The sequence below is a fragment of the Megalobrama amblycephala genome, linkage group LG14 (genome assembly GCF_018812025.1).
Source record: "Megalobrama amblycephala isolate DHTTF-2021 linkage group LG14, ASM1881202v1, whole genome shotgun sequence".
NCBI lineage: Eukaryota > Metazoa > Chordata > Actinopteri > Cypriniformes > Xenocyprididae > Megalobrama > Megalobrama amblycephala.
Genome location: NC_063057.1, coordinates 48,557,002 through 48,582,922, shown reverse-complemented (window position 1 = coordinate 48,582,922; position 25,921 = coordinate 48,557,002). Strand labels below are relative to the sequence as shown.

Below are 25,921 nucleotides of genomic sequence, written 5' to 3'. Positions count from 1 at the left end.
AATATATTCTGTAACACTTTATTTTACAGTGCCGTAGTTACACGTTACTACACGTATTTACTATAGTAATAACAGTAAATTATGCATAATTACAAAGTAACTAACCCTAAACCAAACCTTAACCCTGTAACTCTATAGTAAGTACATGTAATTAATTAAAAGTACTCAGTACTTATCTGAGTGATCTAACTACGGCACTGTAAAATAACTATATTCATTTAATATGCATTATTGAAGATGTATTAAACAGATCAATTTTAAATTAAAATGACAAAATCCAACACTGCAATCAAATGCCAATGGCCTAATTTTCTCATTGTTGAAGACATATTTGTGCTAGTAAAAAGCAGGATAATGTAATACGGTCAGCTGGTCGTTATCGCAAAATAAACCCCTTTAAGATGATTTTGCAATAATCATTGAATGCAACACATGACTATTTGAGATCAAGTATATGAAATGTATAAGGCTTTAATGTCTGCGGTATTTCAGTCGCACATTCATTGACTGACCACTATTATGCAATATTTTGAATTATTAAAATTCAGTGGTTGTTTTAAAGCCAACTCAGAATCAGACACGTTGAAACAACGTGTGCTTTTTATTATAATGTAATATTCTTCAGAATTGGGATCAGTATTGTCTGTTGTTGTTGTTGGACCTGTCAAGCATGCGTCTGTCAATAGAACACTTTGTTTGACAGATTACCTTTACGGTTCAAAACCATTCCTGCCAAAAACCTTTTTGTAATATGAGCACATCAGGTATGGTAAGATTCTTCTAGAATAGGTTTAAAGTCTCAATGAAACAGTCTTCCCTATGTTTTACATTTTTAAAGACAAATACAGTAAAAATGCTACAGTAAAAACACGTTAACTGTAAGTTACTGTACCTTACCATGAAAAAACTGTAAATGATTTAACATCACATTATATGTAATTTTACTGTAAAATACTCTCAAGTTTGTGGTTTTTGCAAGTAAAACTATACATAACCGCATAACGTATGGTTAAAAAACTAATGTAAAAGGACATTCACAGAAATCCCTGCATTACACATCACATATGATTAAATTTTTTTATAAATAATTTTGTTTCTTTTTAGTTTTGTTATCAGTAATATACATTAGTGTGTTTTGTGTTACATTTTATGTTATTTAGTTAATGTTTATTGCATTATTTTAGTGACACGCGTCAAGCTGCAGTCACACTAGACTTAAAACATGCAAAATTTCTTTGGACACTGCAATGGTCGTGATATGACGTCACGCTCTGCAGCATCTTTTTTTTATAAACATTAATTCAATATATAACAAACTGTATATTTTTACATTTTGAATGTATTACTATCTACACGACTTTACAGCAAAAATAACTTTCTTTTAATTCAGCCAAAAGGTCACGCCGTGACATATCGATCTTGTACTGGTCACATGTCTTCACGTGAAGGGAATTCGCAGGTCAGAGTTCAGTAAACTTGAACTTTGGAAAGCAGCAAAATGTGAAATTTTTCGCATGAGCTTGCGTTTGCGGTCTGGCGCTATTGCATGTGTACGAATGGAAGTCAAAGGAACAAAAAGTGTAGTGTGACTGCCCTGATGGTGTTCTGATTCATCATGTGATTTCTATTGTATCTCCTGCTGGAGATTATCGCTATATTTTAAGGTAAAAGGGCAGATTTTAGTAGTTAAAGTAAACTGGAAACATTGTCACAGAATTTTTCAATGAATTTCTGGCAACCACTGCTACCAGATATTTTTACAGTGTACTGTGACGTATATCCGAGTGAAACGGCTTCTCGAGAAAAACAAAAACAAAAGGCGGAACTTGATTTTTGTGGATTGTTGTCTCATTGTGGTTTGCTATTGCTTTGATGTCATGTGAGTGACAGGTTGTTCCACCCTCATGCCAGCAAACACATCATCAGAGAAAAGAAGAGATGTCGCTTCAAGACGGAGGGGAAGAATAGGTAATAATGATGTGCATGGATAAATCATTTATAATAAATACTGAAATAGTCTATGAAAAAATAAGAATAGTCAATTTTGCTTTCATGGTGACATATTAAATTAGCTAGTTACTCTTTAAAAGTTTGAACAATCTCTATTCTCTGGAGTGTGGAGTGATTTGCAAAGACATTGAGCCTGTCAAACATTAATTCATCCAACAAATGTTGATTTTAGATGTCTTGGAGGAGATCAGGTCAAAAGTTTATATTCCTGAAAAGAATTAAATGATATGATAAAATACATCTGAGAGCACTGTGTATATTTGACACCACACGTTCCAGGGTTCACATCTCAAATCTTTTGTAGAATCAGCAGTAGGCAAAAGTTCCGCTGTACCACAGTACCACAATGAATGCCTGTAACCCTGAAATGGTCATAACTGTGGCCTATGGCCTTAGATCAGTTATGCATATACATGTTTTAAGGTTTCCCCCACCTTTGACCAATGAATTGAATTTTTTCCACTGGTTTTTGATTGCTGGATAAGGATTTTTAAAAATCTTTTTCTGAAAAGATCTGAGTGTAACTAGACAAAAAAACTTTTTTTAATTGATTGAATTCTCCATTTAAAATTCTGTTCAGGACAGACAAATAGCAATTATTTGTATTATTTAAATATTTTTAATTCCTTAAAGGGTTAGTTCACCCAAAAATGAGAATTCAGTCATTTATTACTCACCCTTATGTCGCTCCACACCCGTAAGACCTTCGTTCATCTTCGGAACACAAATTAAGATATTTTTGATGAAATCTGATGGCTCAGTGAGGCCTGCATTGCCAGCAATCAGTTCATGTGACTACAGTGGTTCAACCTTAATGTTATGAAGCGACAAGAATGCTTTTTGTGCACCAAAAAAAACCAAAATAACGACTTTATTCAACAATATCTAGTGATGGGCGATTTCAAAACACTGCTTCATGAAGCTTCAAAGCATTATGAATCTTTTGTTTCGAATCAGTGGTTCGGAGCGCATATCAAACTGCCAAAGTCAGTGGTGAACCATTGAAATTTCGAAACACTTATGATGTAACAAAGCCTCATTTACTGAAATCATGTGACTGGCAGTTTGATACACGCTCCGAACCATTGATTCGAAACAAAAGATTCGTAAACCTTCGAAGCTTCATGAAGCAGTGTTTTGAAATCGCCCATCACTAGATATTGTTGAATAAAGTTGTTATTTTGTTTTTTTTGGCCCACAAAAAATATTCTCGTTGCTTCATAACATTAAAGTTGAAGAATTATAGTCACATGAACTGTTTTAAATATGTTTTTAGTAGCTTTCTAGGCATCTGAAAGTGTTAATTATCTTGCTGTCAATGCAGGCCTCACTGAGCCATCGAATTTTATCAAAAATACCTTAATTTGTGTTCTTACAGGGGTGGAACGACATGAGGGTGAGTAATTAATGACAGAATTTTCATTTTTGGGTGAACTAACCCTTTAAAATATTACTACTACTACTTGTGGTCGAAAACCAAACATATTATTCTTTATAGCAATTGCATTTATAGCAATTTAACATTATTTTCAAATTAAAAGATTTAATAATATTTTTTATTTTTATAATTAACTTTTCTCTCATGTAAATATTTATTTCAGTAAACCCGTACCAGTCCTGTACTGCTAATCGTGACCATTTTACTAGTCGCACAGCATATTAACTCCACAGACAGACATTTCCAAGAATTTAACTTCTAATTCTAAGGCGCCGTTCACACAAAACACGTTTTTCTATTCCAATTCTCTACTTTTCCATTGTTTTTCTATGTAAACGTGCTAGACGGACGTGAAAAACCATTTACGTCTTCCGTATCTTGTAGCGTCTCTCGCACGACTTAAAGTGATGGCCGATTTTAAAACACTGCTTCATGAAGCTTCGGAGCATTACGAATCTTTTGTGTTGAATCATGATTCGGATCGCGTGTCAAACCGCCAAACTGCTGAAATCACATGACTTTGGCATTCCGAACAGCTGATTCGACATGCTGATTCATTATGCTCCGAAGCTTCATGAAGCAGTGTTTTGAAATCGGCCATCACTAAATAAGTCGTTATTTTGGCGCACCAAAAATATTCTCGTCGCTTTATAATATTAATATTAAACCACTGTACTCACATGAACCGATTTAAATATGTTTTTAGTACATTAATGGATCTTGAGAGAGGAAATGTCATTGCTGTCAATGCAGGCCTCACTGAGCCATCGGATTTCAAAAAAAATATCTTAATTTGCGTTTCGAAGATTAACGAAGGTCTTACGGGTGTGAAACGGCATGAGGGTGAGTAATAAATGACATTATTTTCATTTTTGGGTGAACTAACCCTTTAACTAAACATTTACCTGACCACTTATTCTTAAGTTTCCATTTGAATAGAACTTTTTACATACCCTAACTCTACTCTAACTGTATTTGGGCCTCTATCCTGCCATGGACTGTCTATAGCAGGAGTGCCCAATCCTGTTCCTGGAGATCTACCTTCCCGCAAAGTTCAGCTCCAACCCTGATCAAACACAACTAAACCAGTTAATTAAGATCTTAAGAAACACTTGATAATTACAGACAGGTGTGTTTGATCAGGGTTGGATCACCAGGAACAGGATTGGATTCCCCAGGTCTATAGCAAACAAACAATTTTACCTTGACCAGAATAACAAAATAAACATTGTGTGCAGCATTCAACTATATTTCAAGACTACAGTAAGAACTTCACCAATAGTAGCAAGTGACTCACACATAAACATGCTCATAATAGGATCAATATAAAGAATTGTGACTGTTCACCATTGCTATGTCTGGGCAAACATTGATATCAGGGTTAAAGTTCATGAAGAAATGATACAGTCCACAGGATAACATTGATAACATGAATCCAGTTCCAAAGAATCAATCCAACCGTTGAGAGAAGATAATCCATTTAAACCTAAAGACTTTCCAGCTGTTACAGAAGCTACAATAGATGAAATCTCATTGTGCTCACTGCGTGTATTTTCATACAACTTTGCATTGCTTGTTTGGTCGGTATAAGTATTTAAACCCCTTCTGCCGTCGATTATCAGAACAAATAAGGTGGGCCGCTCTACATAGTGAGAAGAAATGCATGTGTGTGTGTGTTTGGATGTCATTTGTTTGGACAGGAGGGACTGTTTTAAAATGAACTTAATCTGTGTTTAAATAGACATGTAACACTGGATGTGTTGGTCTTAGTTTGAGTGCATTTGCGCCTTACCTTCAGGTGGCTGAAGCGTTTTGTTGTTCTGAGCGCACCAGCCGACAGGATGAAGTTCGGCTGTCATGACGTCACACCAGAAATCAGCCTTGCGGTCGTCTCCATAGCCACAGTAGCGTAACAATAGCAACTGACCACATGTGGTTATGATGGTAGCCACCCAATATGTATCCAGACTGCCCTTATTAGCTACTTCAAGCTTCATTCCAGGCTGAAAACTGCTCTGAAGACTGAGCTCCACCTGTAAGGTCCAATCAGATGAGGGTGATGAATAAGTATTCCTCTATTATGGTCTTATTGATGGCATCAAAAAGTAAAAACAATACTGATAACCATAGTTTTGCTTCAGCACCCAAAGTAGCAATTCATATTGTATTTCATATTGTATTTGTAACCTTGACAAGCTCATGAAAAGTGAAAATTGTTACATTACATGTCTGTTCATGTGGAAATCAGACTAATTTGTATAGCTTTTACAAAGTGACTTTGTGCCAAAATACCAAATATGTGTTCAAACACTTCTGTTTTCTATTTTAAGACATAATTTATTACTGTGATGGCAAAGCTGAATTTTCAGTCACATGATCCTTTAGAAATCATGCTGATTTGCAGCTCAAGAAACATTTCTTATCAATGTTCAAAATGGTTGTGCTGCTTAATATTGTTGTGGAAACAGAGATATATTCTTTTCAGGATTCTTTGATAATTAGAAAGTTCTAAAGAACAGCTTTTATTTTAATAAATCATAAATGCAGCGTAAATAAATATATTGAGACATTCTGTCTGTATGTTCTCACATGTCTGAATGCAGTGTGAGGGGCGGCAGTGGCTCCAGTCTCTTCGAGGTACTCCTCCCAGTTAAAATCCACCTCCTCCTCTGCACAATCCATGCCTGGTAGGAGACAAAGTAAGAGAGTTTGTATATATGCATGCATGTTAGAGTTTGTTGTTGGTACTGTTGGCATTGGTATGGTATTATGGTTAGATACAGGATGAGCTCAGTTTCGTGTGTCATTGTGTTCCAAAATGTGTCCCAATGCATATCTTAACTCATAATGGGTAAACTGTAAACTATATTTCTCTATGGTCAGTTTTCTGTTTTAATACTTTCACGGCCCATTTAATTCCACATTCCTCAACTACGCAGTTGACACAGTGAACGTTGTGCAGAACACCGACTCTGTATTGGCTGGCCCCTGTGTCACACGTATGCGTCATGGTGCTCATGTGAACGGCGTCTGCCAATACAGAGTCGGCATTCGGACGTAAACACGGAAGCTCTGCACTGCGTTCACTGCGTCAACTGCGTAGGAGACTGACAGGGAAGAGAAAAAAATGTTAAATAAAGTCGTTATGTTTTTGTTTTTGCACACAAAAAGTATTCTTATTGCTTCATAACATTAAGTTTGAACAACTGTAGTCACTTTAACTATTTTAACAATGTCTTTACTACTACTCTGGACCTTGAATGTGGTAATTTCATTGCTTTCTATGGGAGATAAAAAAAACTCTCGGATTTCATCAAAAATATCTTTACGGGTTTTACGGATTTGGAACGACATGAGGGTGAGTAATTAATGACAGAAATTTCATTTTTGGGTGAACTAACACTTTTAAGTAAAATGATTAGGTTTGTTGTTTGTTAATTCGCATCTGTATATTTGCATAGTATAGTTTCTCCATGGTCTGTAATCCACTATCAATAATCTTACAAGATTGTAGGATGACGTAAACGCAATTACGTGCGTTTTGATGAGCAAATGCAAGAAGTATTCATAATATTCCTAAGTGTAACAAACATCTGCATTCATATCACTGTCACTGCATCTCTCTTTTCTGCTATCTAGCTTGACCAAAGAGCTAATCTCATACCATTATGATTATAATAAATACATTCATGTCGTGAGTCATCAGAAGATTTACTTAGACAAAAAAAAAAAAAAAAAAATGTGTGGGAAAGTCACAAGTTTTCCCAGCAGTCAATGCTGAGCACTGCTGAGGAATGGTTCATTTTAAAAAAATAAGATTCAAGATAAAACCCTCATTCATCTAATACCAAGGATAAGATAGGAAGGAACTTCCATATTGCTATATTTTTCTAAACATTTTGACTAACAATTTTCACTTGGCTGACAAACCAGGTGAAAAAAAAAGTAAATTTCTATAATATACTTAAAGTGCTCTATTTTCGTGCTCTAATTTTGTACTTAATATACCTAAAATTCTTCTTTAGTGCTTCTTAAGATCATCTTAAAACATCTAAGTGTGCTCAAATGTGCTATTTTGAGACACCATGAAATATGAACTAAAATGTGCTTTTAATATACTATCTCTGTATTTAAAAAATATATTTAGATACCACTTATAGTACATTTGAATCCATAGTGTACTACAAGTGGTAGCTAAATATATTTTTTAAATACATATATTATATTATAGAAATGTACTTGAAAAATCCCATATATATATATATATATATACAGTACTCTTCAGGATATTTTGTTTTTCTCAGTTATATACAGTATGTGCAAAAGCCACCATTAGATGTTGTTTTAGCAATGGTATAATGACCATATATCATTATTTCTCAGTCTCAGGAAATTTGTATGCAGTATTAAAAAACAGAAAATAATGACGTCTATAGGCTAAAGTGGCAAGTATTTAGTGACCTCCCCTTACACTTGAGCAATAGCAGGAACCTGGCTCTCTTAAACCTAAATGGAATGGAAAAGGACTGTAAGGCCAAGAAAACTCTCGAAATATAATGAGAAGATTTTCTTCTTTAAAAAAAGGGAAGAAGCTTAGGAGGTCACACTAAATATTTTATTTGCTTAAAGAAGCCATTTTGTGTACATACTTCCTGTATTTCTGTCTGCATCGTAATAAAATCCAACAAATAAATATGGATGGTCATTAAAACATTGCTAACAAGCTGGTGGTGGCCTAAGACTGTTGTTAAGACATCCATTCATAATAGTTTATCATGCTAACTAAGACTAGCCGCAAAGGTTAGAGAGCAGTGAAGCATATCTAGCAAAATAAATGATTATACAGCACAGTTAAACATAGAACGTTACCTAAAATAAGATCACAATTCTACAGCATCAATGCTAGATCTTTTCAAAAACTCAAAACAAGCTACACCATGTTACCTTCATATATCAGATCTAAAATATTCATTCACATCAAATTAAATACTGTTTCTAACCTGACTATAACCCATAGAAATGCTGGATTGTTAACTAGGTTAACAAAGATAATTTCAAACAAAATGCAAAGAAGACAAGACTATATCTTTCAATCTTGCAGTCATTTATCTAAGCACTATTGGTGAGAAGGTCTGTGGTTTGGATCTTCTGCACTGATGATGTCATGCCAGACTCTAGCATGTGAAAAGCTGATGATTGCATTGATGACTGCAACCTTCAAACACACTGATGTCTTCAAAAATAGCATGTTTTGGTTGCTTCTACTTTTGCTCCCTCTAAAACTGAAACAGGACTCAAGTAGCCTAATGCAACATATTTATTTTAATTCAGACTCTCTTAACAAAATAATGACCAAACATGCTCATTTTTGCTTTGCTTATGCTAGGCCTACACTTAATCTAGTGATTTCAATTCCCAATACACCATTCTGTAAAATAAAGCTTCCAATTGGTTGCTAAAAAAGGTTTTATGATGTCAAATAACTTTTCATTCTCTAGAAAACCATCTATGCTGGTGCTTAACTTTTACGCCATTAACGGAAATTTACGGCTTTCTGTGTTTTCACTGTTATATGGTAGGGGGCGCTATTATGCATCTTCTGAAAGAGTACAGAATCTCCGGATCAAAACGGATGCAAAAAAAGAAGCAGTGATAACAACAAGTGATAAAAGCATTGCTTATGGACATTGTAGTCTTTGAAGAAAACCGCAATTTTCTTAGCTTTTCGTTCAAAATGTTCAAAGTGGAACCCTGCACATGACATGCAGGGGAAAAAAAGTAAATTGTGCAAATGATTTACCAATTTGTTCACTTAATTTGCTAAATCGTGTGCATGATTTACTAATTCATTCCCTCGATTTATAAGTTGTGCGCACTATTTAGCCTACTATTTTTTTCCTGTATGTCATATGCGGGGCTCCGTTGATTTAAAAAAAAGGGAAAAAAAGAATGCATGATGCTAGAATAAAACAAGGTTTTTGTTTGTTTTGTTCAAAAGAAGAGGCTTCTTTTGATATATTGCATGCTCAGATATACATTCAACAAAATATTATATTTTTTGTAAAAAAAAAAAAAAAGATCAAAAATGCTGGCAGTGGCTGGCAACTTTGTAAAACAAAAAATGCTGGCAGGGAAAGAGCTAAAGAACCCAGAAAGCAATACACTGATCTAAAGAACCTATAATGTAACAAGAAAAAAGTGAACCTAAGGTGCTTCAAAGAACCAATAAGCAACCTTTATTTTTAGTGAAGAGCAATGAATAATGCATACATTGTGACACTAATGTATTTTTCTTCTATTGAAGTCCTGGTTTCAGATAGAACTAAGAACAAGAAGTGCACTTTAACACCGAAACCACTTCCTTGCAAATGACTCACTCAATATTTGCCATGATGACAGTGTACCATTGTGTGTGTGTGTGTTTGTGTGTATGTGTTGTGTTATAAACACAGCAGATGAAAAATATTATGGTTCTGTCACTCACTCTGCAGATATTTCTTGGCAGCGTTCTGTACTACCCTGTGTACTACACTGTACTACACTGTGACTTGAATGAGTAAAAAGTGTTTCGTTTCAGTCGACCAGAATCTGCATCCAAATCAGTGTCAGAAAAAATCCATTTTTCATAAACTGTTAAAAATCTACTGAGAAAAAAAACATTGCAGAGGTAAACATAAAACTAAGCAAAAATCTTTTTAAATTATTAGTGTAAAACGTAGGTTTGATTTTTGGCGATAAAATCAAATGAGTAATTTTCGAATGATAAACAAATATATTCATTGCCACTGTCATTTGGATGTCTTGATTGTGTGGGTTCTTTGTGGTTCAGCCAGCACAGTTGGGCCTGTGGGTGGAAAGACACCTCCAGATTGAAGATGCGGGATTAAAGTGAATTATCAACCCTAATCTATGAAGTAGGCTGTTTCAGAATAAATCCACATTTTAGGAAGCCCGTACTATCGATTAGCTCATATTGAGCCAGATGCCCTCTCTCGCTCTAATCCAGGACTTGTTCAATTGTGGAAGGGGAATTAAAGGATTATCAGAACACAATGTAGCGCTGCATTTCTTATTAAAATAAATGGCTCTGGCCTTTTTCAGTCTCAGACACATTTAATTATCCATTTTAATCATGCAATACGAAGAGAGCAAGTTTAGCTGTGTGTTCATCTGTCTAATGTTTAGTTTAGAAGGTTGCAATAATTTTTTTCCCCCTGATATTTGAAAACTTGTTTAATTGTTACCTACAGCACACATTGTGGTATTATTCATGATTTGACTATTTGCCTTATTTGCCTAATGTTTTCCAGGAAGGTCCACATATTAGTAATGTAGGAAAATGCGTATTCGAGCGGACTGAGAAATCAAGAAATGAAATTCAATTACATCAGAACTTAAAGCACAACTTCAATAATGATGCAGAGTAAAACTAAACAAGCTCTGCACATAACTGAGAGTGACATCAACAGCACAAATAAAACAAGCAAACAGTGAAACTAACATTAATCTGTATAATAATGAATGCTACAGTGCATGTTGGGAACTCAAGCAGGCCTACAGCATCTGTTTGGTTAGTCCTATATTTGTGCCTTCTTAAATATTAAAGGATTAGTTCACTTTCAAATAAAATTTTCCTGATAATTTACTCACCCCCATGTCATCCAAGATGTCCATGTCCTTCTTTCTTCAGTCGAAAAGAAATGAAGGTTTTTGATGAAAACATTCCAGGATTATTCTCCTTATAGTGGACTTCAATGGCCTCCAGATGGTTGAAGGTCAAAATTACAGTTTCAGTGCAGCTTCAAAGACCTTTAAACGATACCAGACGAGGAACAATGGTCTTATCTAGTGAAACGATTGGTCATTTTCGCTTACGCTATATGTCCTACACCTTCCCTATTCTACTTACGGAAAAAATGGAACTGGCGCTGCGTTCGTTGAATAGGGAAGGCGTAGGACATACAGAGTAAGCTTTCTGAAGAATACGAAAGTGGCGGAACCACTTGGAAGGCGATCATTTGTTTTTATAAAGCATATACATTTTTTCCGAAAATGACAAATTGTTTCGCTAGATAAGACCCTTATTCCTCGTCTGGGATTGTGTAGAGCCCTTTGAAGCTGCACTGAAACTGTAATTTTGACCTTCAACCTTTTGGAGGCCATTGAAGTCCATATAATCCTGGAATGTTTTCATCAAAAACCATAATTTCTTTTCAACTGAAGAAAGACATGAACATCTTGGATGACATGGGGGTGAGGAAATGAATAGGAAAATTTTATTTGAAAGTGAACTAATCCTTTAAATACAAGTCTTCAAGCGTTGCCTTCTTTAATAAACTGTGGAAATTAGTGTAAAATAGCAAATTCTATTTCTCTATTTTACACACTGTGCCAAACTTAGGCCCCGTTTATACTAGTGAGTTTCATTTTAAAATGCATAACTTTTGCTACGGTTACTTCTGCGTTTTCGACAATTGAAAACTACGATTTTTGAAAACACTGCAGAGCTCGTTTTAGTTTGAAAACGCAGGGGTTTGCGTTTCAGTGTAAACTTGATGGCGTGGTTGCCCACATTTGCTCTGCGTATCCTTGACGACCATGTAAACAATAACATGGAGACCGAATTGCAATCTTTGCTGGCTTTGTTGTCATTTTTAGCAGCCATTGTGCAGTTAAACTGCATTTTTTTAAATACTGCAGCTACCTACATGCGCAAGAGACAACTGTTTACACTTTTATGTGCATGCCCAGTGTGCATGACATGCGTTTTTGGTTGTGTAGTGTAGATGGAGATCGTTTCTGAAACACTGTGAAAACACCAGTGTAGATGAGGATTGTTTTCATTTTAAAACACTGTTTTAAAGCGAAAACGCACTAGTGTAAACGGGGCCTTACAGTGTTAAGTTCATTATATCTAATCCAACCATTTTGAATTCACTTGAAAAAAGAAAAGAAACTCATAACATAAAAGTAAATGTCAAAAATGATTGTGACTAGTCAAATGAATAGAAACTAACAGGTTGGTGTAACATTACTATGAAAGCACTGGAGCATCTTATACTGAAATATGATGACATCACTTCTCAAAAACGCAACATGATGGCATCACCAAGTTATTCAGTTCTTGGCTATTTCCGCTTTACCGCACACAAATAAAAATACCCATGGCATCATTCTCTGTAAAAAGAACTTTTTGACCTTAAAAAGGGAAATTCATGCCGTTGGCTCATCCTCCTTAGTGCAATAATGGTGAATGTGATTTCACCAAGAAGAACATGTTCCTGGATCAACATCCTTGTTGATCCTAGAACAACATTGCAATCAACCAATCAGATATGAGAGACAAGTTTACAGTTTATGTCAAGTTTAGGCTTACAACCAGGGTTAGGTGCTTCTACATCAATGTTATTCACCTATAATTTCCCTCTGATTTTAAGGATAAGTTATGGGTAGGGTTAGGTTTAGGGGTAGGGACAGGGTTAGGACTCAAATTTTGGACAGGACTGCTGTTCCAGGATCAACAAAATATGTTAGCTACTTGGCAAAATCATGGTGACCAATATGCAGAGGTGTAAATTTAATTACTGTACTTAAGTATCTTTTTAACTGCTTTGTAGTTGTACTGAGTATCAAAGATATTGGCAACTTTTACTCTCTACTTGACTACGTTTTTGAGCAAGTAAATGTACTTTTTACTCCACTACATTTGTGATGAGTGATGCAATTACAAATTACACTTTTCATGGCAGCGAATTTTTTCTGCAGCAGTTTGTTTCTGGTATAAAGAAGCGATATCGTCAACTAAGGGCATTGAAGGTACTATATCTTGTGCGTTTTGCCTTTACTCACCTAAAACTTGTCAACAAGGCAAGGTACATTAGCAGGTAGATCGCAGATGTTTTATTTATTAGATGAGGAAATGACTGCAGCTGGTGATGAGGCTCAAACCAGCACATACCGTAGACTTTGTCTATTTAATTTGACTTAACATTGTTTTATTTATCCGCTATATTGACAAGACCGTTTTGAAGGATATTGGTTTACTTTCTGTGCACTTGAGCTCAACTGAGACTTGAGATTTTTAAAAGGTTGTTGTGTCGACCTTGATTTATTGCAACATTGAGGTGTTCAGTTTTATTTTGATTTTAGAAAATAAACTAGATTTCTCATCTTACAAATCAATTGTTTCTTATTTTCACTGGCATATCTCTCAGGACAAGTGCATCTCTGAGCCTACATTCAGCATGAGTAAAATACTTAAGTACTGTGAAAATCAGATACTTTAAGACTTTTACTCAAGCCATATTGGAATTGGTTACTTGTAACTTGTAGTGGAGTCATTTTTCGATGTAAGGTATCAGTACTTTTACTCAAGTAGGCCTACATAGTTTTCAGGTACTCTTAACACCCCTGCCAATATTTCCCACATAAACACTACCCATTCATTCCTGCACTGCAAGGTGTTAACGACACAACATAAAGTTCCCTTTAAAGTTTCCTACATAAATCATTATGTATATTGTAGGCCACCTATATTTGTTTTCACGCTCACGTCGTGACGTCCTCAATGACATTACGTCACAATGGACTGAATGTAAATTGCATTATTCAATCCACAACAGTCACCCGATCTCTGCGACCCGAGGGTAAACTATCTGATTACACTATGACATATCGCATATCTCTCACTCACACTGCACATCTAGAAGTGCGTTTGTGCGTTTAAATATGGATTACCAGACCTTTACATGTTACATAATCACGACGTATGCGAATTATATGGCTTTCAAAGCCTATTCGCCTAACAAAATGTTCAAGTTAATCTAACCCAAGCCAAATTTGCCTCCATTGGTACGTTTCTGTGGTATGTATATCTATATTATGACATATTTTTGTAATAAATATGCAGGCAGGATACTTTCCGATAATTAACGTATTCAAGCTGCGTATTGTTGCTATGGTTACCTCCTCAGAGCAACTTCTGTTTGCTAGCGTCTGTTTGGCCACAACAATATCTAACTCATAAACTTTTGTGGCTCCTGAAAAAGATGTATAAAATAATAATATTTGTGCCACTTTAAAGACCACTCATCCTTCTGTTTTGACTTACTTTTGAGGGTTTGTGCCTAATTAGCGGCTCAAGCTCTTCTCCTCCCCATAGCTCGCGCAGGTGTCGTCTATATATCTCGTCAATGTTCTTCTGCACTTACATTTTACCTTAATGAAAAAATGTTTTCTGGCTCAACTGTGAAGGCACAATCGATTCAAATGTCAAGCTTTATTGAAGCGTACACGCAGTTAGGCTGCTTCAGCGTATTTGAACACGATGATTTGATGTTATTAAACAAATGCTTCTTAAATGGGCCTGCTATCTATATGATGCTATACGATAAACAAAGAGACTTAGCTCATCTTTTCCAGGTCAGGCATAGAATTAACGAGAAAAATAATTTCATATCAGTTCATCTCGTCGTCATCAAATGCGTGACTCCATTTCCCCTTCATTCCTGCCTTGAATTTAATCCGCCCGTATGAATTCACGGATAAAAGGATTTACGGCGACATCCACTATAACGTAAAGGCTAATCAAATAAATAAGGTATTTTGCTGAAAATTAATACCTTTAATTGAAATTCACCCTAATCGATTTGATTTGAAAATGATGGTTTATTGATTCGTCAAAGCTTGTAACGTCTTAATAAATAGCTTCTAGAAAATGGATGGTTCGGGATTAAAATGAATAATATGTGAATAAAATTTTGGCTCCCGCATTCAGCACAGCGAAGAGTGCACAAAGCGAAACAGGAAATATTGTATGAGCATGTGAGATACACTAATGTACTTTACACACTCTAAAAGTATTGCAGCGGAAAAAAACTACACCGACGTCAGCAAACGACAACTTTAAATTTAATTCATTAAACCACGTCCAGGTGCAGCGAAAGAAACGAAAACTGGATGCGTAAACAACGCGGTTTTATTTTTTCCTTCTTCAAAGATTTTGCATGGCAGTTTTAACACACCTTAACCCGCCATGTTGAAAGTGGATTTGACACATGAGGAACGAGGATTTCGGAGCATATTCTGCGCACCTGAGTCACGTACACCGACCGGTTCGTGACGTTCAAAAACATTTATATAAACACCGCCCGAATGTGTAAACTTAAGTGTCGATATTTACGCGTGAACGTTGTGTCCTTTGAAATCGAAAGGAGGTCAAATGGCAGTTTGAAAATAAAGTCAATAGTAAGAGAGCTAGAGTAGCTTTAAGGGAAGAACACGAAACAAAAATATCGCTTGTTACATAAACGTTATTTTTTCAACGACATTTTCAGCGCGCGTCTCTTCACATCGTAAATGTTTTTATCGACAGAATCGAAAGTGCGGTCGCGCGACATTCGTATTATGTTTAAATAAGCTTACTTTATTTTTCGGACCGTTTCATCAACTCTCACGCAGAAGCTTCTGTGTATTTCTGACTGTTACAAACAACCTCCAAATGTTTTTAACGAGGAAAAAGCGTCTGTACGCGGAAATTCGCGCATAGAAGCACGAGACCGTGTCGGACACGATCATTATTACATAATGAAGTTCATGCTGATAATGTAGTTTTTACCTTATGCGAGTTTTTTCCGTCTATCCGAATTGAGTGATCCGGTGTTCTGGTTGAAGCAGGAGCGGTGTGTGTATGTGTGTGTCCAATATGGCATCATCCCGCATCTGCGCATGTCTCAACATCTACAGATTATTTTCAAGCCGACTCCTTCATTGACCTTTACAGTTGCAAAATTTGTTCTGCCCATTATAAATAGAAATAGGCCCGATCCCCCGCCTCCCTCGTGTGGGGAAACTCACGGCTGTGTTTAAAAACCTTGCGAGCCGCCTGCATGGACAGCTTTTGGGCATTCATATGCGCGTGTAGCACTTTTTGGGCATCAGTGACGCGTGCATCGTTTATTTGCCGCGTTTGACAATTTGATGGCCAAAAATGCTGTCCGAGAACTTGCAAAAATACTGATAAAATGCTTACTATGTAGGTGACTCACTAGGTTTTGAGACACAGACAGTGTAAACAAGAGGGGCTGCTGTTGCAATCTCACTTGTTTTTCATCTTGATCATCTAAGCAAAAATAATTGGACATTTGCAGTGTCTTACTTCCATATTTTAATGTCTAATGCAAAGTGATATTTTATACTGAAGCCACTCAAAAAGGAAATAAATAACAATATGCTATTGTTTCCATTATGTAGCCTAAACAATTGCAAAATCTTAAAAACTTACAATGTTTCAGAAATATAAGTAGAAAAAAAAGATGTTTTCAGTTGTAAGTCATAAGAGTTCATTAGAGTCATGTTAAGTCATCAGAACAAAATAACTAATGAGGAAGTTTAGTCACAAAATTACTGAAGTAAATCTCACGAAAAATCAAGTGGCTATCATCATTCACCCAAAAATATGACTTGACTTTGGGGAAAAAAAAGTTTCCAAAAGGGGGTTTTCACTGCAATGCCATTTTTTTCAAGAACCATTTTTCTTAAAATAACTTAAAAAAAATTTCTTTCTTTCTTTCTTTTTTTTTTTTTTTTTAAGTTTGAAGAACATGTTAATAATGTAAAGAATCCAATAACCTTCTGTGCAAAGAAAAGGTTTCATGAATGTTCAGGGTTCTTCATGAAACCATCAACACCTGAAGAACTTTTGTTTTTAAGAATGTCTAGGAATATATTATGTACACTTTAAAAAGTTATAACATGCAATCTTAATGGTTTATTTCTACCTCATCTTCATATATAATTTTTGTTGTGTAACCTAGTGTAGTGAGGTTAATTGAGATAACATGAATAATGTGTTTACTTTAATGAAAGCTTTTAATTTAGATGTTACAGTGTGATTATTTTAGGTTAGCACAGCTTTGAATCAGTCTAAATAATGTATTGTTTTTTATTAATAAATAACACATTATTTTTATTGTAAAAATAAATACTGTTTAGAAATTGCTATCCTATTGCAGAGATAAATTCAGTTCTCAAATTGTCCTCCATTGCCCTCCTGTGGTAACAATATTTATTGCTGTACTGAATTTAAATTGACATCAATATTGACACTTTACTTCTCCAGAGTAAATACTGTAATGACTTTCAATAGGACTGGTGCAGAATTAGGGGGTTAGTTTATCAGGCAAAGCCATCAACACTCTAAACAACTCACACGTATACACACCATCATGGGCAATGTGTACACATACTGTACAAGGTGAAATTCCTTGTCCAACAAAAAATAAAAAACTGCTCTGATCTAATAAGCACAGGCTTCCTCTTAGTGATGTTACAGTAACAGATGGCTCATGCCTTGAGCTTAATCTACAAGAGGAGACTTTGACAAGCACATCCAGGGACAGATTACCATTGCTGGAGCAGCGACCTTGTGAGAGGAGATAGGCAATGTGGGTCAATACTTTATCCTCTCCATGCTGTGGTTTAGTACTAAAAAGTTTTGCCTATAGGGAAATTAGCTCTGGATATTATCTGGTAGACTTGAGCAAACATACTGTAGCTGGTATATAGGGCCAGAAAAGTATGCTTATAAAAGTATGCTATAGCACATTATAGACAACCTGTTTTACACAGATATTCAAAATATCATGTTCAAGATGTATAACTGTAAAAATTCAGTGGTGTTCTTTGACCTCTTATCATAATTTTAAAGAACCGTTATGCCAAAAATGTTCTATACAAGGAAAAATATTTTAAATGATTACATAATATTTTCGTTTAATAGGTTATTACTTTTTTCTTTCTTTCTTTTTTTTTGTGATGGTTGTGAGCTGTTTAATTCATAGAATTCAAAAATAATTTAAACAAAAATTCATTAATTCAAATGAAATCCATAAAATGACCCCATGATGGGAACCCCTACAAAGTTCTATGAAGTGGCTGACTGAACCTTTTTTTATAGAACGTTTTCTTCTATGAGTGATACCTGATAAAACCCTTAAAATGATTTTTATCTGTGTAATTGATTTGATTGTTCTAATCAAACAAGGTCCTTTAATCAAATGAAAAATGTAATTAATTTATCCACAATATCACACCAATATCATTAATACAACAAAGACAGCTATTATTATACACACAGTCCACTTATTTTATGTTTGAACACTTCTCTGACAGTAGGCATGTCTTTCATCTGCACACCACAGCTCTCTGGAGAGAGAAGAAACTCCAAGTGTGTGTAAATTCTAAACTAAAAATTTGCAAATATACTAAGTATATAGTATTAAAAAATATATTAATTTGTTTTAAATCCACAAAACAACACTTTGTTTTCCTATTCCACAAACAAACAAACAAACAACAACAACAACAACAAAACACTAATGTTCAAAAGCTGGGTCATTAAGGTTTTTGTTTTAAAGAAATAATTCCTTTTATAGCAAGGAAGTGTTAAATTGCTCAAAAGTGACAGTAAATAGGCTACCTGTACAATTATAATGTTTCAAATAAGCAGCACAACTATTTTTTAAAGGTGCCCTAGAATCAAAAATTTAATTTACCTCGGCATAGTTGAATAACAAGAGTTCAGTACATGGAAAAGACATACGTTGAGTTTCAAACTCCACTCCCCTACAATTCACATGCATCAAAGGTAAAAAATTAGGTATCAGGACTCTTAAAGAGTCTGAAAATGGTTTGTCTTTCTAAACCCTTTCTTTCCACGATCCTACTCTGGTCAAACGGCCCAGTCCGTTCACTATAAAAAATTTGGTTATGTACAATAGTTTTTTAAAAGGACATGAGACTGGAATTGCTGAAGACATGTTTCGGTAGTTCAGAATTGATTCTTTCTTTTATGAAATGACTCTATTTGTTATGCTCTTTGATCTTTAAAACTTTGCAAACCTTTTACATTCACAAACAGCTATATTACACACTGTATAAGGTAATATTTAAAAAAGCATAATTGGGGCACATTAAATAATACTTTACAATACATTAAATCATACAATACATTAAATCTCACTTTATTAATCAGTGTGTTTGCTGCTAACATTTGATGATCCAATTCAACCATACCAATAAGCAAAAATTACTTTAGATAAACATCATACAAGGCTTCTTTTTTTTTTGCTCAAGTGACCAACGCCCTACGCCCTCTACTGTACAGGCATGAATTTGCATTTCCTTCAGCCTGAGGCTAATTCATTTCACTTTTGGTGGAAAGGGCCTTTGCATTATAGCCAAGACTTTTGTTTTGTTTGTTTTTTTGTTATTAAAAATCAAACAAGCAAGCACAGCCCAGGTTTGAAAAAGTAAAAGTAATGGCTAACAATACTTTCCATAAAAAGTAACTGACGCAATTAGTTACTTTTTTTTAGGGAGTTACACAATGTAATGCATTACTTTTTAAAGTAACTTTCCCCAACACTGGTCATGTGACACTGAAGACTGCAGTAATGGATGCTGATAATCAAGCTCTGTCATCACCCTCTGTATAAATTACATTTTAATATGTATTACAATAGACAAAATAAATATTTTAAATTGTAATTGTCATGGTTCTGTCTATGCTTTTGTTATGTTGACTTTTAGTATTCTTGTGCCTTCAGTTCCTGTTTCCCCCTTTTTAGTTTGGGATTGTTTGCTACTGTGTATTGTTATCCTTTTACCCCTGTGTATATAAGCCCTAGTGTTTCCTGTAGCTATTGTCAGGTCATGTCCCTCTTTGTGTTTCATTGGCTTGCTCAGTTTTGTTCTTTTTTCCCTGGATTTATTTTTCTTGTCATAAACTTCAGTTAATCATAATCTCCAGTTGGATCCAGCTCTCCCTCATCTCTGAGTCACCAAAAGTTACAGAATACCTGACCACTACCCATGGATCTGGCAGATTAACTTGTATGCCTTCAGCAGAGGAGGGACACCATTGAAGGCAATACAGAGCTCTATTGTGCTCTTGCCAGCTGTGTGGACTGGGAAGATAAAGTCTTTAAGGCAGTGGTCTCAAACTCAATTCCTAGAGGGCCACAGCTCTGTTTAGCTCCAACCAGCTCTTGTAAGCTGCTTGTAAGTTCCTAGTAATCCTGAAGACCTTGATTAACTGGATCAGGTGTGTTTGATTAGGGTTGGAGCAAAACTGTGCAGAGCTGTGGCCCTCCAGGAATTGAGTTTGAGACAACTGCTTTAAGGGCTTGTATCACTTTGGGCTCAACAGTTAGACTTAACATTGGATAAATTCATTGATTATGCTCTAAGACTCTGCCTATCCCCCTACTGTGTGGGATACAATGCTTATCCCGCAGTGGGCCTCAGCACTTCCCAGCCAGCGGTGGCACCCTGTGCTACGTAATGCTAGCTCCTCATTAAGAAAGCACCCTAGCCTGGTGGTCTCAGTGTTCCCAAGTCCAGTGGTCCCAGCACTCCCTAGCCCAGTGCTCCCAAGTCTGGTGGTTCCAACATTCCCTAGCCTAGCCACCCCAAGTCTGGTGGAACCAGTGCTACCTACCCTGGTGGTCCCAAGTCCAGTGGTCCCAGCACTCCTTAGCCCAGTGCTCCCAAGTCCGATGGTTCCAGCACTCCCTAGCCTAGCCCCCCCAAGTCCGGTGGAACCAGTGCTGCCTACCCTGGTGGTCCCAAGTCTGGTGCTCTCAGCGCTCCCTAACTCAGTGTTCCTAAGCCAATTGGTCCCAGTGCTCCCAAGTCCAGTGGTCCCAGCACTCCCCTAGCCCAGTGGTCACAGAGGTCGCAAGATTTTATTAGGCACCATAAACCCTCACGGTCTTCCTCTGAGTCCGCACTTTCATGACGTAATGCCGCTTTGACTGCCGGGTAGAAGCATATTATATTAGCTTGCAGACTTGCAGGCTCAGCAGAAGTGCACATCGAGGGCACATAGCGGCCGCAAAGGGGGAGCTCGCGAACACCCTTCTGAAATCTAAAATGATGAATGGGACACCCTACGGTCTCATGGACTTAACGGACATGCGCACGCTGTGGCCTTTGTAAGTCCACAAGACCGAAAGTGCACATGAAGTATGCCATTTTGGGACAGGACCTTACTTTGCTTCAGTGGTCCCTGAGGTCCCAAGTGTGGCGGTCCCTGCTTCTGTGATCCCAAAGGGCCCAAGCCCAATGGTTTCTGCTCCGGTGGTCCCATAGGTGCTACCCCTGCCATTGTTGCTTCCTGTGATGGCTACAAACATCTTGTTTGTCTGAGCCACACACACCTCCTTATCTGAAGTGGCTGGATCCACTGCAGCTCCCCCAGAGTTCACTTCAGCTCTGGAGCCACACAAGCACCCTGCCTGTTCTGTCATGGCCACTGAGACTGCCCCTGAATTCCCTGCCTGTACTGTCACAGATAGGAATGCAGTCTCTGAGTTCCCTGTGTTCCCTGCCTGTATTGTCAAGGCCAGGAGTGCTGTCCTTGAGTTTCGTGAGTTCCCCATAATGGCCATGAAGGCTGTCTCCGGGTTCACCCTTGAGTGGTCTTCAGCTACACCATAGCCTTCAGTTTTTCGTGGTCTCCTTACCCCCCTGTGGTCTCTAGCTCTGCTGTGGTGGTCTCTGGTTCCACCTTGGTTTTCTGCTCTGCCAGCTCCGTCTTGGTCTCTGGCTCTGCCATGGCCTCTTGATTCCCTGTAGTCTTCTGATCCGCTATGGTACCTTTCCACCGACTCCATCTTGGTCTTCATCTCCACATGCTCCACCATGGTAGGAAAAAAAAACAGTGTGCAAAAGAATAGTATGTCCAGTATTCATTAAACAGTAGGCTTAAAGTAACCAGATGATTTACTACTTCTGACGAGATTCTGAGGAGCAAATCTGATCGACACTTTACAATCCCATGAGGCCATGGGAGAGAATTTGTGAATGGCAACGCAACTGGCGCTGGTACATCACATGGCAATAACAACATGTAGTACGTCCAGATTTCATTCATACTACACATTCATTCTATATAGAATATATTTTTTAACAGTCGCAAAGTAATTGCTTATTAAAAACAAGAGAGTATGCAATTTCAGACACAGCAAAGGACTATGAACAAGATAAAAGATATGAACTCAGAACATCAAACATAATAACAAAATCTACACAGACATGACAACAGCTCCTAAATGCATGGTGTGCGTCTTATTCAGCTCCCTTGTTCAGTAGTCAGGGCGCTGATTAGGGAGTCGGCCACATTTTTTACATGATATACTAATTCACGACCTAGGAAGCTAGGGAGCTGATTGAGATGCAGGGTTGGTCTTCTACACCATATTGTAAATAAAGTCAAAAATATATCTGTTGAACAAATGGTTTACACAGTCAATGATATTTATTGTAAACTTGTATGATTTCCTATGGGATTATTTTTCATAAGTAATAAACCAAATGTGTTTTTTAGTTGCTGATTAATACACCTCATTGTCCCATACTGTTTATATGTCCTATGAAACTGTTTAATTTTTTTTAAAGTGAATTCTATTAATCTGATGTTGTTCCATATGCATTTTTTTCTGGTTTCATACATGCTTCAGCTGTACTCCTCTGCTCACTGTCATGTTGCATGATTAATGTCTTTAGAGTTATGGATTAGTGAAGCTGAAACAACCGAACAGTCACACCCCATTACACTCCTTTTACTGTGCGTCACAGCTGAGTAGAGGCTTTAAAGAAAAAGAAAAAAAGGGACCTTGAATTCATAAACCTGAGATGCAGCAAATGTTTTTATGAGAGTTTAGTTGACATGGTAACTTCCGATAAACAACTGTATTTTCCCGTGTTTTGTGAATGGTTTACGCATGAAGATGTATTTTATAAGGTTCAAGAGATCAGCACAGATGCGTCACACAGGTATACTAACATACTGACTCCTAAGTCCAAAATATTTCCATCAAAGACTTCTTTTTTTATTTTAACTATAGATTAATATTCAATATACATATATGATGAAACTTTGTAAATTCAGTCACTCAGTGTAGTGTGAAGCAGGGCCCCCTCACTGCTTACATTTTATTTCCCATTACAAATTATTTGTTTTCATTCTTCTTCTTTTTTCTTTATTCTTTTTACAAAACAGTACAAGGAAATAATGAAAACCAGGCCTAAGGCAAATGTTTTGCTACTGCGAACATTTCTGAGGTAGGGTTATTTTTGAAAACTGAGGTAAACTGATCCCTCTACCTGGTGCAAGAAGCCCCCCAAGGTAAATCTGTCATCCGATTTAAGAAAATGTATATTTTTGAAGAATTTTTAAAATAACTCATGCTTTCATTGTACCCTATATAATACAGTTCAAAGAAATGATAAAAGTACGTAAAGTCCTGGTATGTGCATTCACATCAGCACATGTGTGTAGGGGGACAAAGGGCTGCAGGAGATTTCAGCAGCAGGAGGTGACGTCAGCAAGCCGCTTTTCCCCTTGTTGACTCAATAACAAGAAGAAAGAAGGAAAGAAACTGACCTGAGTGAAATGCTTTATCTTATGCCACATCGCTCGACTTCAATACGACTTCAACAGCTCGAGCGGTGTATATGCGATCTTGGTTCACCAGTCAGCTATTCAAATTTCTGTCTTCTGGCTAGTTAAGTTATATGGAAAACCTGTTTAAGTCGAATTCCCGAGGATTCTGTTCCACAAAGGATCCTATGACTCTTCTTCTGGTTTTAAAACGTAAACATGTTTGTTTTTATGAAGAGCAGCAGAAATATGAGTGAATTGGTGAGCCCGGAGTATCAGGGCTGTGTGGACGGATCTCTGATGGACGGATTCAGTGTTTTTATTCAGGCTCTGTTGGCTCTTCTGGCTTTCAGCACTTTAATGTGTAAGTTTTCTCCGACTTTTAAACTAAATCGCCAATGCAACATTGCAATGTTTCTGTGTGATGTGATGGTGTTTTCTATTGTTTTCAATTAAGAAGATGATGCGGCACGTGGCTTGTCGTTGGTTGGTTTGTTTGTTTACAGTTCTGTTGTAGCTGTTGGTATGGCGGTACTATGGTACAGTGATGTGTAAAGTGGTAATTTTAGTGTTTTTAGACCACTTTTACTGCACTGTCTAGTGAATATTGTAAAATAAATGACTTCATGTAGTAGTTACCTTAAGCACTTGACCTTTAAAATGACGTTCGTTGATGTTAACAAGAACTATTTACCAGAAGAGAAATGTGTTTTTAGTTTTTCTGGTTCTATTCTGATTCAGTTAATATGTCTGTGTCACCTTTTTGTATCTTTCTGGTCATCTATTGATGCATTCACTCTTCTCATTGTGTGTTAATTCAAGGTCTGAAGTGTTTAATCCTCGAGCAATTAGGAAATGTAATGACTTTTAATCAATAGTACTGCAGTTTCAGGATCATTCAGTGTCCCAAATACTTTGACAGCATTCACATGCATCTAACATAAACATGGGCTATATGAAATTTATTTTATTTCAAATATCTTTATACCATATTTCAGTCTCTTTCTCATACATTACATTATTATTTTCATTTAAAATAAGGAATATGTCCTTTAGACATGAAATTTAGATTTAACCTGCTGGTAGTCTGTGATGTTAGTGACCAGCAGTGACCTGTCAACAAATCTGATGGAAAACATTCCAATATTAAGGAATTTAAGACCTGGAAAAGTTGTGGAATTTTCAAAATAATTAATAAAAAACAAAAGAAAGTCCCGCACACAAAAGTATGAAAAAAGTATCAAAATATATTTAGTCACAATGTTTCGGTTCCATGACCTTCATAAGGCATATCTAGACAAACTATTCAAAGCACAAAAATATATAAAATCAACCAATTACTGCAAAGAACCATCAATTATCAATCACAATCAGTTATTTAATGCATCATTACAACCTCATCATCATCATCAAACAAATAGGCCACTCTGAAAACTAACACAATTAATAATTAAAAAAATGATCTATTAATCACAAACTATTGGAAAAGTCATGGAAATTATTTGGTAAAAAGATGTGGGAACATTGGAATGTAGTATTTCATAAACTGAAGTTTCTAGTGCATTAGATTAGTGGGCTATTCAAATTAGCCCAACAGAAATAATTGACAAGACTTTGTCACTCAAAGTATGAATTATAGCCTATTATATTTCTGTAATGTAGTATATTTCTGAGTGCAGCAGGACATTCAATGAGAAAATATGCAGGGAAGGAGTTGATTTTATCAACTAGGAATTGATTGGATCATGAACAAACCAGAGTTTGCATAAACAGTGCCTAAAGAGCTATTTGATTAATGATTGACTATCCAATAGCTAAGACATCAGCAGAAAAGGAGGAAGATTAAGTTTTTATTAAAGTTTTTTTATTAAAGTTTATTTTTTTCACAGTAAGACCAGAAATGTGAATTAACGGCGCGTTCACATTAGCAAAAACTTGTAGGCAAAAAAAGATTTCCGTAAATGTGAATGCACCTTAAAAAGAAAGTAGCATTTCACTTTCTACAAAAACAAGCATTTTTAAAAGAT

The 25,921-nt window shown here is 36.3% G+C and overlaps 2 protein-coding genes across 4 annotated transcripts in view; one reads left to right on the top strand and one right to left on the bottom strand.

The window, feature by feature from the left end:
* Positions 1-16,244, bottom strand: part of sfmbt2 (Scm like with four mbt domains 2) — a 54,385-nt gene extending 38,141 nt beyond the window's left edge. The window contains exons 1-3 of one of the 2 annotated variants that reach the window (XM_048157102.1): positions 16,065-16,244; positions 6,038-6,132; positions 5,241-5,481 (exon numbers count right to left, since the gene is read on the bottom strand). In XM_048157102.1, coding sequence (XP_048013059.1) covers positions 5,241-5,481; positions 6,038-6,130 — 334 coding nt within the window. In that variant the 5' untranslated portion in view covers positions 6,131-6,132; positions 16,065-16,244. The remainder of the gene's footprint in view (positions 1-5,240; positions 5,482-6,037; positions 6,133-16,064) is intronic. The other variant, XM_048157104.1, reaches the window with a different exon arrangement.
* tmem110l (transmembrane protein 110, like) overlaps positions 1-25,921 on the top strand; it is a 63,846-nt gene that overhangs the window by 24,722 nt on the left and 13,203 nt on the right. The window contains exon 1 of one of the 2 annotated variants that reach the window (XM_048157105.1): positions 23,758-24,258. The exons of the other annotated variant lie outside the window; for it this stretch is intronic. Coding sequence (XP_048013062.1) covers positions 24,114-24,258 — 145 coding nt within the window. The 5' untranslated portion in view covers positions 23,758-24,113. Of the gene's footprint in view, positions 1-23,757; positions 24,259-25,921 lie in introns of those variants that run through there. 2 annotated transcript variants of the gene reach the window in all.